Source organism: Medicago truncatula, chromosome 3, assembly GCF_003473485.1.
Source record: "Medicago truncatula cultivar Jemalong A17 chromosome 3, MtrunA17r5.0-ANR, whole genome shotgun sequence".
Lineage (NCBI taxonomy): Eukaryota > Viridiplantae > Streptophyta > Magnoliopsida > Fabales > Fabaceae > Medicago > Medicago truncatula.
In genome coordinates this window covers 56,223,508-56,239,944 of record NC_053044.1, presented here as the reverse complement: position 1 = coordinate 56,239,944, position 16,437 = coordinate 56,223,508, and the positions used below count along the sequence as shown (strand labels likewise).

The window sequence follows — 16,437 nt, the reverse complement described above, 5'->3', positions numbered from 1 at the left end:
ATTATCTTTACAAAATATTAGGAATTAACGAGATAAATGTTTCAAAACATTGTAACTTGATTTTAAATCTTATCATATGATATCTATGCACAATAGTCTCCTCTCATCTCTCATGGTTTCTTGTATCAAACTTCCTATATATTTTAGGTCAAATGCATTTAAAGGTCCTTTAAGTTTTTCGTTTTTCCTAAAATAATCCTTTAAGTTTCAAAAGTCCCAAACAAGTCATTTAAGTTTCAAAAGTCTCAAACAAGTCCTTTTAGTTTTTGAATCGTTTCAAACAAGTCCTTTTAGAGGATCTTTTAGAGGATGATGGTGATGATTCAGATGATAGCAACAAAGAGCATTATCCATCATTTGCCATGCCTAAAAAGATGACTAATTTTAAGTGGGTGTTAGGAGCCAGTTTTACTACCAAAGATGAGTTCAAAGAAGCAATTACCAACTATGTTATCTACAACAGGACTTGTTTAAAACGATTCAAAAACTAAAAAGACTTGTTTGGAACTTTTGAAACTTAAAGGACCACTTTGAGGAAAACGAAAAACTAAAAGGACCTTTGAATGCATTTAACCTATATTTTATTATAAACAATTCTATTGTGTAAAGTTATAGATCACCATACCAACAAATTGAACAGAAACCAGGATCTAAATGCCAGTATAGTGGTAAGAAAAGCTGATCGAACACGTTGAAAACCACCGGAAACAATGAAAACCCAATTTTAATAGGTCAAATTTTCATTTTTTTTTTTTTTTTGCATTAAAGATAAATGATAAGAAAAGAAAAACAGCACGCAGTTTCAAAAGGACTGTGTTCTCATGCAAGATAGTAACGAGATTTGGAATCTTGGTTTTGATGAATTTACCATATTACAAAACTTTCGGGTTGAAGAATTATCTACTCTAGCAGGCAAAGGAACATGGGTGGTGGTGGTGGGGAGGTTAGAGTTGCGCAAGTCCATTTCCGGGATACAACAGCAGGGCCACTCCTCATCGAAAATCAGAAAGAGCGTACAAAATGCACCTTCTGTGTTAACGGACCTTTATGTATCATTTACAATCACACTAAAAGGTCGGAAAATTGTCAGTACTCAATACTTCGTTCCAGTTGCTACCGCTTCATACCACTTTGATTTATCTCGAATATGAATTGTGTGCCCTTCAACTGCAAAATAAACCATTTTTTTATTTGAGAGTTGCAGGAGTTTAACAAAAACACAATAAAGCATTTGATTTTCTAACTAACATAAGAATCCACTCGAAGAATTCTGCATTTTTCAATACTTTCATGAGCCAGTCACCATTGTTTTATTTTATCAGGAAAAGGAATCAGTTGCAATCACAGTTCACAGTGAAGCTACCAGTGGTAATCAATCAGATTTAGAAGGAGCTATATGATTATACCTCAATCAGATAATTGGAAAGCAGTCTTTGAGATTGACCAGTGTGCAATTCTGTGCTATTTATCAGCATTGAACTCCTGCCAATGTTTTTAATGAAGAATGATCCATCTTTATCCATTTTTATGATTGCCTAAAACATAAAAACGGAAAGTTTAATTGGTATATTGAGGTCAATTTATATTTGGTGGTGAAGACAATACCTCTGCATCCCAACTATTTACCATTGAAGTAATTTCTTAAAGCATATTGATGTGATTAACTAATTTTCTGATGCATACACAGCATAGTCCAGATTTTAAATGAGTAGATACACACACACACACACCAAAAAAAAAAACTGCATTAAGTCAGAGTTGGTAAATAACTAAATATAACCAACCTGACGTCTAGATATTAGATTGGCACAACCTCCTTTGCCTAAGTCAATATCTACATGAAAACCTTCTGTTGATCGTCCAACTAAAACCTGCAGGATGATTTGAACCATCATAAAAGCATGGCCCACTAGTTAGATTTGATTTGCAATATCAGCTTCAATTAGATTCTATTAACACGTCACAGAAAATATACACCCTTTTAAAATTTAAAACAAAAACATAAACAAAATGTGCATTTTAGTTCGGGCTCATTTTCAAAGAACAATTATATTTATAATTGCAAAACAGGTATTTTCAACTACATTGGTTTTCATCACAAATCACTCCAAAATATACAAATAGGTCACCACCTCATGTTAGAAACACAATATGAATAAAACAACCATATATGTGTACTAATAATCTACATAGTGCATGTGAAATTTCTTTTGTAATGCATGTGATTATCACAAAAAATAACATGAGGTTGTAATACTTCAAATATTCAAAAAGTAATAATCGGAAAATATCTCCCAACAACGTGAAGATCAAATACCTCAGTTTTCTTGATATAGTACTTTGAGTGGCGACCATATAAAAGGGCCAATGCTCCATGTGAAGCCATGGCTCTCTGCATATAAGAATGAGCGCCCTGCTCCAGCCTTATGATAGCCCGCTTAGTTTCTTCGTGTTGATATCTTGATACTAAATTGTAATCATAATATATATTGTTAAGCTATAATAATGTAATAAAAAATCACTTTCCAAATCACAAAAGAAACTAAATTACGTTGGTAAAATTCTGACAAAGACATGCTGATCAAAGCAAAAACATTCACACACAAAGGTATTACAGACTGTGCACATAAATATTTACAAATTTCATGTTTCAGAATTAACTAGCAGGGAACAAAGAAAATATGATAAAACAGAGTCTGGTCCCGAAAGCACAAGTCGAAGGCCACCCCAAATCCAAAAGTTGAAAGACATGCAGCATCTTCTAGCCATGACAACACCATAGCATGTTGTACAACAATAAAGCTTCTAAATTTACAAATGAACTAAAACCAACCGAAAGAGTAATAAAGTAGTGCAACCTCTTAATTCAAAAAATTCGTAACGTCCCCCCCCCCCCCCCCCCCCCCCCCCGTGTATAGTACGTTTATATTTATTCATCAATTGTGTCTACGTCTAAAAATTTAGCAAAATAAGGAAGAGAATAGTGCCTTAAGAGACTACCAACTGCTCAAATAGCTGAAGTGTGCTCCCATACCATGAGGCAGCATAAAAATGCATCAAGAAATAGAAATGATCTTCAGTTAGGTAACTAATTCATATTAGTTGTCTGTCTTTTCAATAGAAGAAAAAAAGTATAGCAATTAACAAGTAGCACAAACTAGTCAACCACCACTAAAATTCCTGGCCACATAATAGTAATACCTTCTTCATTATCATATAAATCATGATCATCAGGTTCCAAGTCCATATCAAGTACCTGTAGGAAGGAATCATGAATAAGTCAGAAAATTGCAAAGGATGTGCAAAAGCTAAAGTCAACTGTTGACTGAAAGATCAACACAGCATGCCTTACCATGGCCTCTACATCAGAATAATAAGGAACTTCGTCATCACTTTCGATATATTGCTCTTCCTCGTCTAACCTTTCACTGTAAACCACCATCTCAGGCCCCAGAACATCTGCGGACCCCACTTCAGCATGTTGCAACTGATTATTTTCAACTGGCAATGCTACATCCCGTTCCTGTTTCAAGCTAGAACCATTAGGTTGGCCATGATTTCTGAGGCCATTTCCGAGGGCTGGTTTCTTATGTGACAAATTTGTCACATTATTGCTTTGATGCTTTACGAAGCTAACATCGACGGGTTTTTCCTTAGGACTTGCATGTAGAGCAGCATGAGTTTTGTTTGTTGCATCATTGTTTCCACCTAGGTCACTGGAAGCAATAATTGCATTTCTAGACAGTCTGTGTGATGCATGATTATTAGACAACTCATATTTTATCTTAGAACCAGAAACAGGTCCTGGAAGGCAATGGGCTCCTGTTGTCTGAGAAGAAACCTGAGCTCCTACGGAGCTTTTTTGTTCAACCTGCATCAAAACTTTACCTCTCCTGCTAGCTGATTCGGATGAACAGGAAATTGTTGGGGGAGGCTCATTAAAGGGTAGGAAAACATCATCATTGGATGGAACTTCTGGGTCCTCAGTATTTATTATACAGGGAACAACTCCATTAATTAGTTCAGGAAATTGAGGGTCTTTAGCTGAAGCGGAAGCTGCCATTTGGAACTCTGGTTTTTGAACTACTTCCATGCCATTAGATTGTGACATTGTGTTGTCATCTACTTCTGCACGACATGAAACTGACATACCTTTAACATGTGCATCAAAGGCCGCTAACAGCTCTGTTTCGGCCTTTCCTGCATTGTCGTCTACTTCTGTGCGACATGAAACAGACGGATTTTTAACATCTTCGTGTGGGGTCAATAATAACTCTACTTCAGCCGTTTCAGGTATCTGATTTGAACAACCATCAATTGGAGAGTTTAGTAAAAGCGAACTCAGACCGTCATAATAAGATTTACCAATCCCATCTTTTCCAACAGAATCCATCAGAAATAGCTCTTCCTCACCAGTGAAGTTTAAGAGTGAATTGGACAGTTCTTCCAGATAACCATCCTCGCAAGCAATGGAATCTTTTGAACCATCACATGGAATATTATCCTGTTCTTCTGTTCTCCAAACCGGCATGTCCTGAATGTCAGGAAGTGATAACTCTAAATCGTCAAATGAATTCCCACACTCTAACTCAGGTGAATCAAACATATAATCTTCATCAAACTCGGAGCACAAATTTGCAGGGTCATTGTTGATTTGGTGAAATGCGGAAAAAGACATATCATCTAGTTCATCATCTCCAATAAATTTTTCTATATCTAGTTCTATTGAATCGCCAAATTCCTCGGCAGTTCCATTCAGAAGCACATTATCTTCATGAATTTGAGGTTCCTCCTCAGATATATTGTTTTGGTCCATGGGAAAATTCTCTTCAAGTGTATCATCAACTCCAGTGTAAAACGCTTGAGCAGCAACTCCAATATCAACATCCATAAAATTTTCTGGAAGACCGTAGTGCGACGGATCATGATTTGAAAAGTCATTCGAAGTTGAACCCTCAAGTACACAGTTTTCAGGCAAAGGCTCATTTCCATTTACCGCATAATTGTCATTTTCTGAATCAACTAGAAAATTGTAGTCCATGGAAGTTTGCATATCTCTGCGGATTCTTTTACGCATGGCATAATAAGAATTTCGAACAGTGTGAACTTTTCTCTTAACAGAAACATCTTTCTGCTCATCTTTCAAATGTTCAATCTTGAAGAACTTTGATGGGAGAGGCGAAACAGAATGCTCGAAATCTCTTATAGAGGAAGAGGCATCCTTAGATACGATAGGGTCATAGAGTATCTTGTGCCATCTTTCTTGTATTTCCTCAAAACTATACTTTCGAGAAAACTGCACTGCGCCTTTTGCAATTGCTTCCAAGGAAGCTCCATTCTGCAAATATAAAGCTTGAAAAGATTAATTTAAACCAGAATCCTGAAATGGTTGTATTGTCTCTAGAATCAATCAACACCAGAAAAAATAAACATAGATCTATTGAATTCAATTCAATTTAGAGTTCATGGTGTTTGTCCGGACAAAAAAAACATAAAACGTCAACAAACGAAATTGAAACACACATAAAAACCTAGAAAAACAACCTTAGACTACAATGTGTTAAAAAATACATGAATGTGCTAATAATAAGTTAACCGAGCAACCAACGACATAGTATTAAAAATAAAATTGAACTAAATTTCATCAATGGTTGTCAGTATAATAACATGAATGTGATAATAATAAGTTAACCGCGATGGAGGATAGTATTAAAAAAATGAAATGGAATTAAATTAAATTTCAATTTAAAAAACATACAAATTGAAACAGAAATAAAAACCTAGAAAAACAATGTTAGAGGTGGATAATTGAGCAGTGGTGGTGACTGTTGAGTATTGTTGTTATAAATGAATAAGTAAATTAGTGGAGAATAAAGTAAAATAAAATGAATGAAATTGAAAAGGCATAAGAAGAAAACAAGAAATCGAAAATGAAAGAGAGAAAGGGATAAACCTCAACCTCAACGTTGGTTTTGAGCAAAAGATCATCCTCGGAAGTCCAAGGAGAAGAAGAAGATAATGTAGCAAGAGCTCCCATTCTTTCTCTCTCTCTCTCTCTACCCCCCAAAACCCCTTTCTCTCTCTTCACTTACAGAAAGAAAGAGAGAGAGTGCGACGCCGGAAATAAGGGTTTTACTTAACTAAACCCCACCAACCGCCTCCACTATTCTTTTGCCACCCAACGTTTTCTTTTTTCTTTTTTGACTTTATAATTTTCTTTCCAAATATATTTTATTTCGTAAATGAATTGTTCAATGAACTAAAATATTCAACGATTTTATCATAAATATTTTGACGGCCACGGTTTTTTCATCAATAAATTTCAACGGTTACATCTGCAATCTGCACGATGGGAAAAATTAAATTGAATAACATGGAATATATATTTAGGAAATTAACATTTTTTTATTGGTTCTCGTAATTCGTACTAGTATATTTCTTTTGAGTTGGTAATTCATATATTTTTAAGAAGTATTAAAAAAATATTATTGTAATTTAATTCCTATGGTGTAAAAAAATATTAAACCATTAAACCGGTCGCAATCGTTTAATCATTAATCACATTTTACTTTAAGGAAAATGTTAAAAAAAATTTCTCTTAGAGTATTGGAAGAAGCTGAAATGCATTATATAAATTGAGATCCTTGTATTTTCAACACAAGTGCCGAAAACCAACCAGAAAGAAAAGATTCACATTACATCAAAATCATAAGAGAAAGAAAAATTAATTCTATTTGCTTTCGACATTAACGTATCCAGTACCCTCGTTCAAGGGTTGCAAAAAATTTCCATCAATAAAACTTTACAAATTCCACCAGTTTTGTCTTGTCAAAACTAGTTTTATTTTAATTATTATATTTTTTTATTTAAATTTGAATTATACTTAAATTATTTTAGATTTTATCCGAAATTATAAAATTGGATTAAATTAAACTATTTGATTAAGTAAAATAAAAATTATAAATAAAAAAATTAAACAAAGGATACGCTTAGGAATAAACTAAAGATTCGAGCATATTTTTCACATCAGATCACCAACATGTGTTAACCAAATGAGTTGAAAAGTAATGTGGATGTTTTTTGATAACCCGTCTAAATATTCAAATTGATAAAAATTATCTACAATATGCCAAGGTGTGCCGTGTTGAAACCAAGCCAATGAGAAATACCGAGCCGGATTTTCCATAAAAATTCATAAGAGAGAAAAAGATGATCAACATCCTCCATAAACCACAACCTCTCATGCATAATTGAGCATTAGGATGAAGAACATGTCTCTTGATTAATTATATGTTGTTGGTAGACGATTACGAAATAGAAGTCAGATAAAGAGATTAACCTTCAGAGGGACCTCCTTATTCAAAATTGTATTTGAGTGATCGGCTGCCATAATGTTGAGTGACGAAAACATATAATTTTAAACACTAGTAATTAACATTGTAATTGAACATTAGAATGTTCTATTTATATTGTAAAACGTCATATAATTTAGGTTATATATTTTTCTAAAAGCAACATATAATTTAAGACGGATTGAGTAATTTATGGTACTATTGATTTTATATAAGTCTCACAAAACGCAACCTTAATTAATTATTTCAAACTATATTATTATAAATAAATGAGTTTTTCTATTCACACCCTATATATTTTTGGTTACACCCAATTTTTTTAAAAAGTTTTTGATAATACCAAAACTGTCCTTTTATATAAATTTTCTTAAAATCTTGATTTCATTCATCGTCACTCTAAAATTCCACTTTTTTTACCCACCAACGATCAAACAATCCTGATGTTCAATTAGTCTATATGGAAGATTAAAGAGTGAATCAAAATATCTTTCATTCATACTCGATTACTTTCTTCTTTTTCAACAACACTTGTTTCAATTTTCTTCTTCTTGTTCAACTGCACTGTACGACAGTTTCAATTTTACATTATTGAGGTTAACTTAAATTCAGTTTAAGTAGGTTCATGTAAACTTAGTTTACATAATCTACTTAAACTTAGTTTACACAACCTACTTAAACTGAGTTTAAGTATGTACACTTAAACTCAGTTTACATGACCTACTTAAACTAAGTTTACATGTACATACTTAAACTGATATTACGTATAATCATTGAACAAGGTTGAACTTTTAGATGTACACTTAAACTCAGTTTACATGACATACTTAGTGTGTGTTTGGTTCTGCGGTGAGTAAAATTGATTTTGATAGAATTGAGTTTGAGTGAATTGATTTTGGTTAGAAGTGAGTTATGACTAAAGTGGTTTATGTTTGGATACCTTCTTAGTAAACGTGATTTATAGCGAATGTGTTGTTTGAATCAAAATTATTTTTTGACATATAATTACCAAAATGGGTTTTTAGTAAATGTGTGTTAAACTAAATCTCTTTTTCATTTAGGATGAGTATTTAAATTTTATTAAATTGATAAATTAATATAACTGTATAGTATTTAAATTCTTATTAAATTAATAAATTAAAATATAATTGTATTGAATTTGATTCATATTGATTTTTTTAAAATATAATTTTCTTTTTAATTTATCTTCAGAAAGCAACATAGCAAAAAAAAATGAAAGGTGTTGAGCAAAAAAAAATTAAAGTATATTCAAACATGTAAAGCAAAAAATAAAACGTAATGTCAACTAAAAAAATTATGTTGCCGTATTATTATAGATCTATATAAAAAAAAAAAGTGCATTATTTTAGAGCGTACATGAATAAATGAAGAAAAAATAAGTTTCCTGTAAATTAAAGGGTACAAAATTGTAATTGTAGTTATTAATACTCTTCAAACACTACTAGCCACATTACCACATCACAAAATCGATTTGCAAAGGCTACTATTACCTGCTACTATTACCTGCTTCAATGAAACGCAAGTTTGGAGTAAAAAATCACATCAAAAAATAGGTAGCCAAACATGTAGGTTTGGTTGTAAAATTGAGTTTAGCCCCTTAAACTCACGTTTGATGATTTCAAACGTCAAACCAAACATAGAGTTAAAATGAGTTTACATGAGCTACTTAAACTAAGTTTACATGATCTACTTAAACTAAGTTTAAGTATGTAAACTTAAACTTAGTTTACATGACCTACTTAAAATAAGTTTACATGTACATACTTAAACTGAGATTATGTAGAATCATTGAACAAGGTTGAACTTTTAAATGTACACTTAAACTCGGTTTATATAACCTACTTAAACTGAGTTTAACACTTAAACTCAGTTTACATGACCTACTGAAACTAAGTTTACATGACCTACTTAAACTGAAGAGGGATTTTAGAGTGTAACCAAGAAAAAAGGAAGATGCTTTTTGAAAATTAAATTTTATGGAAGAATAATTTTGTCATTTTGAATACAATCAGGATTAAACAGGGTGTAATTAGAAAAACTCTAAATAAATAGATAAATATAAATACTTTTGTAAAACATTAAATTTGAAGTTTTTCTTAATCTTGGGGACCATTCCCTCATCATAATATTTTAAAAAATGTTAACAATGTCCTGAACACTATTTAAGAGACTTAAATGTTGAATTTTTATAAAATAAATTATATTTAATTCATTGAAAATTAAGTTATTTGATTTTTTTGAGTTACCTAATTTGGATGCTTAAAAAGTACATTAAAGATACAAGTTAACGAAACTTTAATTTTTTTCTTCATAAAAATCTATTTTTAGAATGGAAAAATAATTAAGTAAATGAAAGTAAAATGTAACACTAAAACACGGTATTTTGTTAAATATGGTCTAAAATAAAGTTTTTCGTAGTGTAATATTTTTTTGAAAGGGTCGTAGTGTGTAATATTGCTTTATTGCTGTTATTTTAGTGAGATCTAATTAACTTTTTAATTGCTAATTTTTAATACCTCAAAAATAAAATTGCTAATTTTTAAAAAATGTTAGTATAGTAGTTTAATCTAAATTTAAAAAAAAATGTCAGTATAGTAGTTTAATCTAAAGAATAAAATTGAAAAGTAAAACTACAAATAGCGTATCCTAAATTACACAGACTTAGTTATGTTCACTTCTTGTTTTGAAAGATATAACAATGGCGCTAGTTCACAAATTACACGGATTTAAGGGGTGTATTGAATTAAGATTTTAAAAGACTGTGTGAGATTGTATTGATTCTGTGAGATTTTAAAAGATTTTTTATGTAAAAACTTTATACACTCAAGATTTTAAAGGATTTATTACATTGACTTTTAAGGATTTCAAAGGATTTTATGTGATTTTAAAATTTCAACGGATTCTCTTTAAAAAAAAAAAAATTTCAAAGGATTCAATGAATTTTAGGGGAAAAAGAACAAACTTACAAGCGTGAATGATAGAAATAATGAACAAATAAATTCTAGCGTTAGAGTAAAGAAAAATAAAATCAATAAAAAATTCTTTTACTATTGATTTTCAAATTTTAAGAATTTTATAAGATTTTAAGGGACTAAAAAACACTCTAACACATTATTCTCAATACATATTTTTTATTTGTTAAAAATGTTATTCCCACAAAATTCAATTGTACATATTTAAAATTATGCCGGCACTTACAAATCTTTTAAAAAAAAAATATTGTGTCAGTCATTACAAATCGGTCGAGTTTACACAAGTTTACCGAGTGTTAACTCAGTCAAACTCGTTAAACCTTCCGATTTTACCAGAACCCGAGTTTACCTCAGAGTTAACACAATTTTTGTACCTAAAAACGTAAACTCGGTAATCTCGGAGAGTTAACACTCGATTTGCGGAACATTGATTACGACATACTCTCTATCATAATATTCTCAAAACAATTCTTTATTTTTTTTATGAGATAGAGAGAGGGAGAGAGGGGGATGAGAGATGAGAGAGAGAGAATGGAGAGATAGAGAAACGAAGAGAGAAATGAGAGAGAGAGAGAGAGAGGAGAAAGAGATAGTTTCTTTTAAAAGAAAAACAATCTCAAGAAATCTCATCTTTTCATGAAAGATTTTTTCTTGTTAAAATTACGCTACAAAATCCCACAAAATCCATCAAAATTCAATTTATTAAACAATCATTCAAAATTTGAATGATTTTGAATACCACAAGACTCTTTTTAAATGATGAAAAGTCTTGATTGAATACCTCAAAACTTTTTTAAAATGACAAAGAGTCTTGATTGAATACCACAACACTTTTTCATAGTTAAAAAGTCTTTTAAAATCCCATAGAATCCTAATCCAATACATTCCCCTTAGTTATCTCATGTACCCCAAAAGCTTGCCATAGTTCACAAGTTTTTTGGTGCTAGCAATGTTAGCAAAATGTTGCAGGTACCTCTTTCTTTTATTATTAGTGTTTCTTTTAATCTTTTTATGATTAATTGGATTATAAAAATAACTAGCTGATCAATCATTTGCATAATCAAATAAGTTAAGATTAGTTATTTGTCTTTAATATCTTGAGTGAAAGATCAGAAAAAAAAAATATATAAATTTTGAAGTGCAAGGATATTTTGCACATAAATGCAAAACTTCAGGAGGATATTTGCTCGTACCGTAAAGAAAATCTAAATTCTGGAAGAAAAAATAAAATATCACCTGCAAGACATATCAGATATGTGGTAGTGCCAACAGTCAAATGTCACCGTTGACTAAGATGAGAAATTTGACCGATGGGATAAATTGATTAAGTGCAATTTCAAGAGGATAATTGAAGTTTTGTTAATGTCAAGTTAATGGTTAATTGAGGACGACGAAAAATATAATTTGGGGGTAATTGTTTACTCTTAAATTTATTATCCTTAAATTTAGTATAAATTGCTAATTAACTTTTTAATTCAAGCTTTTACGATCTATTATTTCTTCCTCGCCGTCGTTTTTTCCTTTCTTTCATTCAGTTATCTTGATTTCTTCGATCATGGCTTCCAATTCGCAAAATAATTTTCTTGCTGGTATGTATCTATAATCGCTATTTGTTAGCATACACATTAGACACAAGTGTGGTTTAGATAGGTTATTACATTACATAAGTATCCTCTTATCTGATTTCTACTTATATGGATAATACAAAGGGCACTTCTTTGGAGTTATGTGCTTTATTTATCCTTTTTTGATGATTTTGTAGATGATCTGCAGAGAATAAAAAACACCAAAGAAAAATTGTCGAAGAAAAAAAAAAAAAGAAATCCAAAAATAAATCATCCTCCACAGTAACTAGTGGACGTAGGACTGGTTTTCCAGCCAAGCATTTAGATTTCTCAGCTCTTCTCAATGTAAGCTATGTTATTTGCATTATATGTGTATTGTGTGCTCTATTTATTGATAATCAAGCTATGTTAACTGTTAATGATTTCATCATGTAGACTTAAAGATACTTAAAATGTCAATATGTCATAGGATCCAAATATCAAGGAATTGGCTGAACATGTAGAAAAATATCCATCATTCAATCAGATAGCTGAACAGCTTCAGGAAACTTTGCATGGAGCAACTCGGGATCGTCTCCCAAAATCTAACGATCGGAAGTATGTTTCAACCATGCAAAAGATCATAAACAATCTTGATTTATGGAAAATGTTCGAGCGCCTGAGTGATGTATTGATGCAGGTATTTATAAAATTTCTTCATTATGTTTTGTAACACATCTACTGGTTGTTAGATTAGAATGTATCTGTTGTCTGTCACAGGACCCATCAACGTCTTCCGTGCCTGAAATTTTTGTCAATCCGTCAAATAAAGGCCAGCGTAAACAGAGAATGGCACACATACAAAAAGATCCATGTTTGAAACTTATATTAGATGAGATAGAGAATGGTGGTCCTGCTGTAATGATGAGGTTTAAATACCTTTTTTTTTTTTAATCATATTTTTTTGTTCTGGCATTTCCATATTTCCACCATAAATTGTTGTGGTGTAAATTGGATAATAATTTCTGAAGTGATTATTTCCTTGCAGATACTGGAATGATGAGAATATTTTGAAGATGTTTGGACTAGCCATGGGCATTATTCCATACTCTGAAGATGCAGTTGCTTCGTCTGAAAATTCTGGGCCAGATGAGACAGAAGACATGAGATATGAAGATGAATCAATTATTCATCATACTGCTAATGTTGGCGACGTCGAGGTATGGCATAATGGCTATTTCCTTTATCGTTGAATTCATTTCAAATGAAACAGTAAAAGATCAAATTTGTAGTTGTCCTCAAGCATGAAACCTTTTTTGGGCAGAGGATACAGATGTAGAACACATAAGTTAAGGTTAAGTTCACACTGAATTTGAAGAGATTAAAATAGGTCTCAAGTGTAATGAATTGTCTGGCAATTGGAAATGAAACTCCAGGTTTTTGCATGAATTGTTTAAGGAATGTCAAAATGAATCTTAATCAAGTAAACTAGTTATTAGCTTTCAAATTGATCCTTTAGAATATCTACCACTTTAGCTTCTAGAGTATGTGTTTCCTCAAACGTCAAATTGATTACATATCTCCTCTTGAGAAAAATAAAATCCATATTAGTTTGATCTGGCCCCTTCTATACCCAACAATGCGCAAGTTTACTAAGGTCCTTGGTTTGGATGCCATTCCTGTCATCACCTGTGATGATAATACGACCCGCATAAACCTCAATGCAAGTATTATAGTAATCTAGTATAGGTCCACTAGGCTGGACTTAAAGAAATAAAATACCTGCTGCAGCTGTCTTTTTACCCTAAAATTTGAACACAATGTCACTGAAATTTTGAAGCAAGTTCTAGGAGATTTGAAATCATTAACAAACCTCAATTGATATATTCCAGACTCTCCTAGAGTGACAAATAAGGGGGGTGCTTTATACCTTTAAAACACATGATTTTTTAGGCATCTACCTAACTAGGGCTGTCAACTTTCACTCATGTATTCTCTCACCGACCTCGTCCCCATATCGTGTTGCATGTTCGTTTTGTTCTTCATTTTCTCCCCCTCCCGCCCCTCGTTCGTCATCGTGCTGTGGTTGAATCTTCAATTTTCAGGTTCATATCTCTCTCTCCCTCTCTCCACACGCGCGCGACCTCTTTCTCCGCCATTCTTTCTTTGCTCAAGGTAGATGGCTGGAAATATTTGAATCTTCTTGAATTTTATTTTATGCCAGTTTAGGGGTTAGGGTTTCATAACCTTTGCTTTTTAGGCTGTGAGAGATTCTGAGTCATTAAGTGTGTTATGAACTTATGATGTAGTTTTTTTTTTGAAGAAATAACTTATGATGTAGTTAAACCCTAGACACTAATTTTCTGTCCTTTATTGTTAAGTTGGCTTTTAATTTTCCAATAATTGTGTCTGTTTGTGTATGCTTCCTTTGTTTTCAAAGGCGGAGAATGAATCATTCCTCTTCAAGGTGATTTCTCTTGTAAACTGCAACTTCATTCTCCTGTGATCATTCAAATTCCTCCGTGTGATTTTGAAGCTAGAAACAATGTGGTGACTTTGTGTTGACTGTTAGAAACTAGAGCATGAATCTATGAATGCAGCTCTTGTGCCTTCATTCCATGTGATACATTAGTATTTCATCTCTGTTAATTCCATTTCCTTGTCAAGCATGAATCTATGAATGTACCTCTTGTGCCTTCATTCCATGTGATACATTAGTACTTCATCTCTGTTAATTCCATTTCCTTGCCAAGCAGATAATAACTTGCAGCAGGTTTTCTTTTTATTTTGGAGGATGCAATGAGCTGTCCTCTGAATTAACTGTGTATTTGAGAGATATTAGTTGATTCTCTAACATCAATAAGCAACCTGTTATCATCATCGTCGTCGTCCTCCTCATCATTTAAATTTGTATATGAATTTTGTTCTTTCATACCAGTTGTGCTGTATGAATTTGAAGGAACGGTTTCAGCGATTGAGTGTCTCCCCAGTCGACATCATCTCACAAGTGCAAATAGGTACCTCAAATCATCTCTTTTTTAATATCAACCAATTGTATGCATGTTTTTATTCTAGAGTGTCATACTTTGTTTAAGATTAGGAAACTTAAACTCTTAAAGTGAAAGTAAGTTTGCTCAATGTTGTCCATGTTGAACTATGAATATGTTTTCTGCAGTTGGTTGAATTAACTTGGGTTAACTTGCATTCCTTCCATCTTTCACGATTTAGATTTTGACTTTAGAACAATGTGAAGATGCAATTCTTTTTTCTTTCTTGTTTTTATGAACATGGAAGCTCTTGAGTGTTAATGCACAAAGGTTGGTTACATTTTGGTTGGGATTGTTTCTAGACTTGGGATATTGAGCTCATTTCTTTCATTATTATTCTAGACTTCGGATATTGATCCGGTTTCATTTATTATTATTTTAGTATATTGATGTCATATAGTGATTTGTGATTTCATTCTTTAATTTTTTATTTTTGCTAGAGAGCATACACGAAGAGGATTCTTTTGTTGGATTCATGCTCAAACTCAATCTAGTGGCTGTTCTCTTTAGACTCAGGCCCCGTGGGCCTCTTCCTTATTATTGGTCCGGCTATGTGAGGGCTATGTCTTGCTATTCAAGGCAAAAATCTTGCTACTCGAGCTATTTGAGGGCAAAATCTTCAACTTCTACCCAAGTATTTTTTTTTTTTTTTTTCCTGCAAATGTTAACAAAGTTTACGGGGGGCTTTAGCAATGCTTTTGATTCACAATTTTAGTTTCTTTGTGCATATTTTAATTGTTTAAAATATCAGTTTCTAAACAGCAAGGGGCTGGGAGAGAGGGGTTGCTTACTATCCTAACTAGAGTTATGGAGGAGACTCCTTCCGTTCGATTTGCACAAGAATTCCTTCTAGTTCTCTTTCTGTATCATAGTCTTTGCACCTGGTTTTGTACTCATGAAGAATTTGATCAAGAAGACACGGCAAGTTTCTTCTGCAAATCTTAACAAAGTCTATGTAGCCTTTAGCAATGCTTTTGATTCAAGTTTTACAATATAAGTTTCTCGATGCATATTTGAAATCTTTAATATCAGCAGGATGCCGAGGTAGTAGCATTTATTACTAGGGAAAAAGAATATCGGGATCGACGTTGTTTGGAGGCAGAGTGATATCAAGGATGCCAGAATAGTCAGTTGATGGGTCCTTTGCTAATGGAATTTACACCGGATCCCCCACCTTGAACCCCCTCTTCTTTCCTTCATTATTTTTTTTTTGGTAACTCCTTCATTTGTTTTTAGATGACCCATTTATAGGATACCGTTGATACAATGCTTTGCATCTAGTAGTAGTAGACACTCCCAACTACTTCCTCCGTTTCACAATACAGGTAGCTTTTAAGAAATTTACACATACTAAAAAATAAAATAAATTTTGTCATTTTTGATGAAATTGTTTGCATTTTTTCTATAATACTCTTACACATTTATTATTTTATTATATTATTTCCCTGCCTACAATTAATAAGTAAGGGTGTTATTGATAAATCAATAATAAATGTTGCATCGA

General features: G+C 32.3%; 2 protein-coding genes across 5 annotated transcripts; one reads left to right on the top strand and one right to left on the bottom strand.

Moving 5' to 3' along the window:
* Window positions 1-799: 799 nt before the first annotated feature.
* On the bottom strand, window positions 800-6,183 carry LOC11427381 (uncharacterized). Of its 2 annotated transcripts, none has more exons than XM_024779711.2 (7): window positions 5,954-6,183; window positions 3,353-5,338; window positions 3,202-3,256; window positions 2,318-2,466; window positions 1,785-1,871; window positions 1,407-1,535; window positions 800-1,167 (listed from the first exon to the last, which is right to left on the bottom strand). In XM_024779711.2, exons 1-7 carry the CDS (start codon window positions 6,035-6,037, stop codon window positions 1,114-1,116), a joined length of 2,544 nt encoding a protein of 847 aa, XP_024635479.1. In that variant the 5' UTR covers window positions 6,038-6,183; the 3' UTR covers window positions 800-1,113. The 2 variants fall into 2 exon arrangements, with proteins under 2 accessions (XP_024635479.1, XP_003603723.1); XM_003603675.4 differs by having other exon boundaries at window positions 5,960-6,182.
* A 5,657-nt stretch (window positions 6,184-11,840) lies between these two features.
* On the top strand, window positions 11,841-16,320 carry LOC11423514 (ankyrin repeat domain-containing protein 2A). 3 transcript variants are annotated; one of them, XM_024778158.2, is made up of 8 exons: window positions 11,841-11,931; window positions 12,116-12,252; window positions 12,377-12,586; window positions 12,667-12,815; window positions 12,935-13,106; window positions 14,825-14,903; window positions 15,374-15,567; window positions 15,685-16,320. In XM_024778158.2, the coding sequence occupies exons 1-8, from the start codon at window positions 11,898-11,900 to the stop codon at window positions 15,730-15,732; spliced, it is 1,023 nt and encodes a 340-aa protein (XP_024633926.1). In that variant the 5' UTR covers window positions 11,841-11,897; the 3' UTR covers window positions 15,733-16,320. The 3 variants fall into 3 exon arrangements, with proteins under 3 accessions (XP_024633926.1, XP_039688101.1, XP_039688100.1); XM_039832167.1 differs by having other exon boundaries at window positions 14,846-14,903; window positions 15,374-16,320; XM_039832166.1 differs by having other exon boundaries at window positions 15,374-16,320.
* The last annotated feature ends 117 nt before the right edge of the window (window positions 16,321-16,437 follow it).

Coding starts and splice junctions, on each gene's coding strand:
- LOC11427381 (XM_024779711.2), bottom strand. CDS start 6,037: ATGGGAGCTCTTGCTACATTATCTTCTTCTTCTCCTTGGACTTCCGAG. Junction 1,872..2,317: donor ACTATATCAAGAAAACTGAG/GTATTTGATCTT, acceptor ATCATCCTGCAG/GTTTTAGTTGGACGATCAAC. Junction 1,536..1,784: donor ATCTAATATCTAGACGTCAG/GTTGGTTATATT, acceptor TTTATGTTTTAG/GCAATCATAAAAATGGATAA.
- LOC11423514 (XM_039832166.1), top strand. CDS start 11,898: ATGGCTTCCAATTCGCAAAATAATTTTCTTGCTG. Junction 12,253..12,376: donor ATTTCTCAGCTCTTCTCAAT/GTAAGCTATGTT, acceptor AATATGTCATAG/GATCCAAATATCAAGGAATT. Junction 12,587..12,666: donor TGAGTGATGTATTGATGCAG/GTATTTATAAAA, acceptor TGTCTGTCACAG/GACCCATCAACGTCTTCCGT.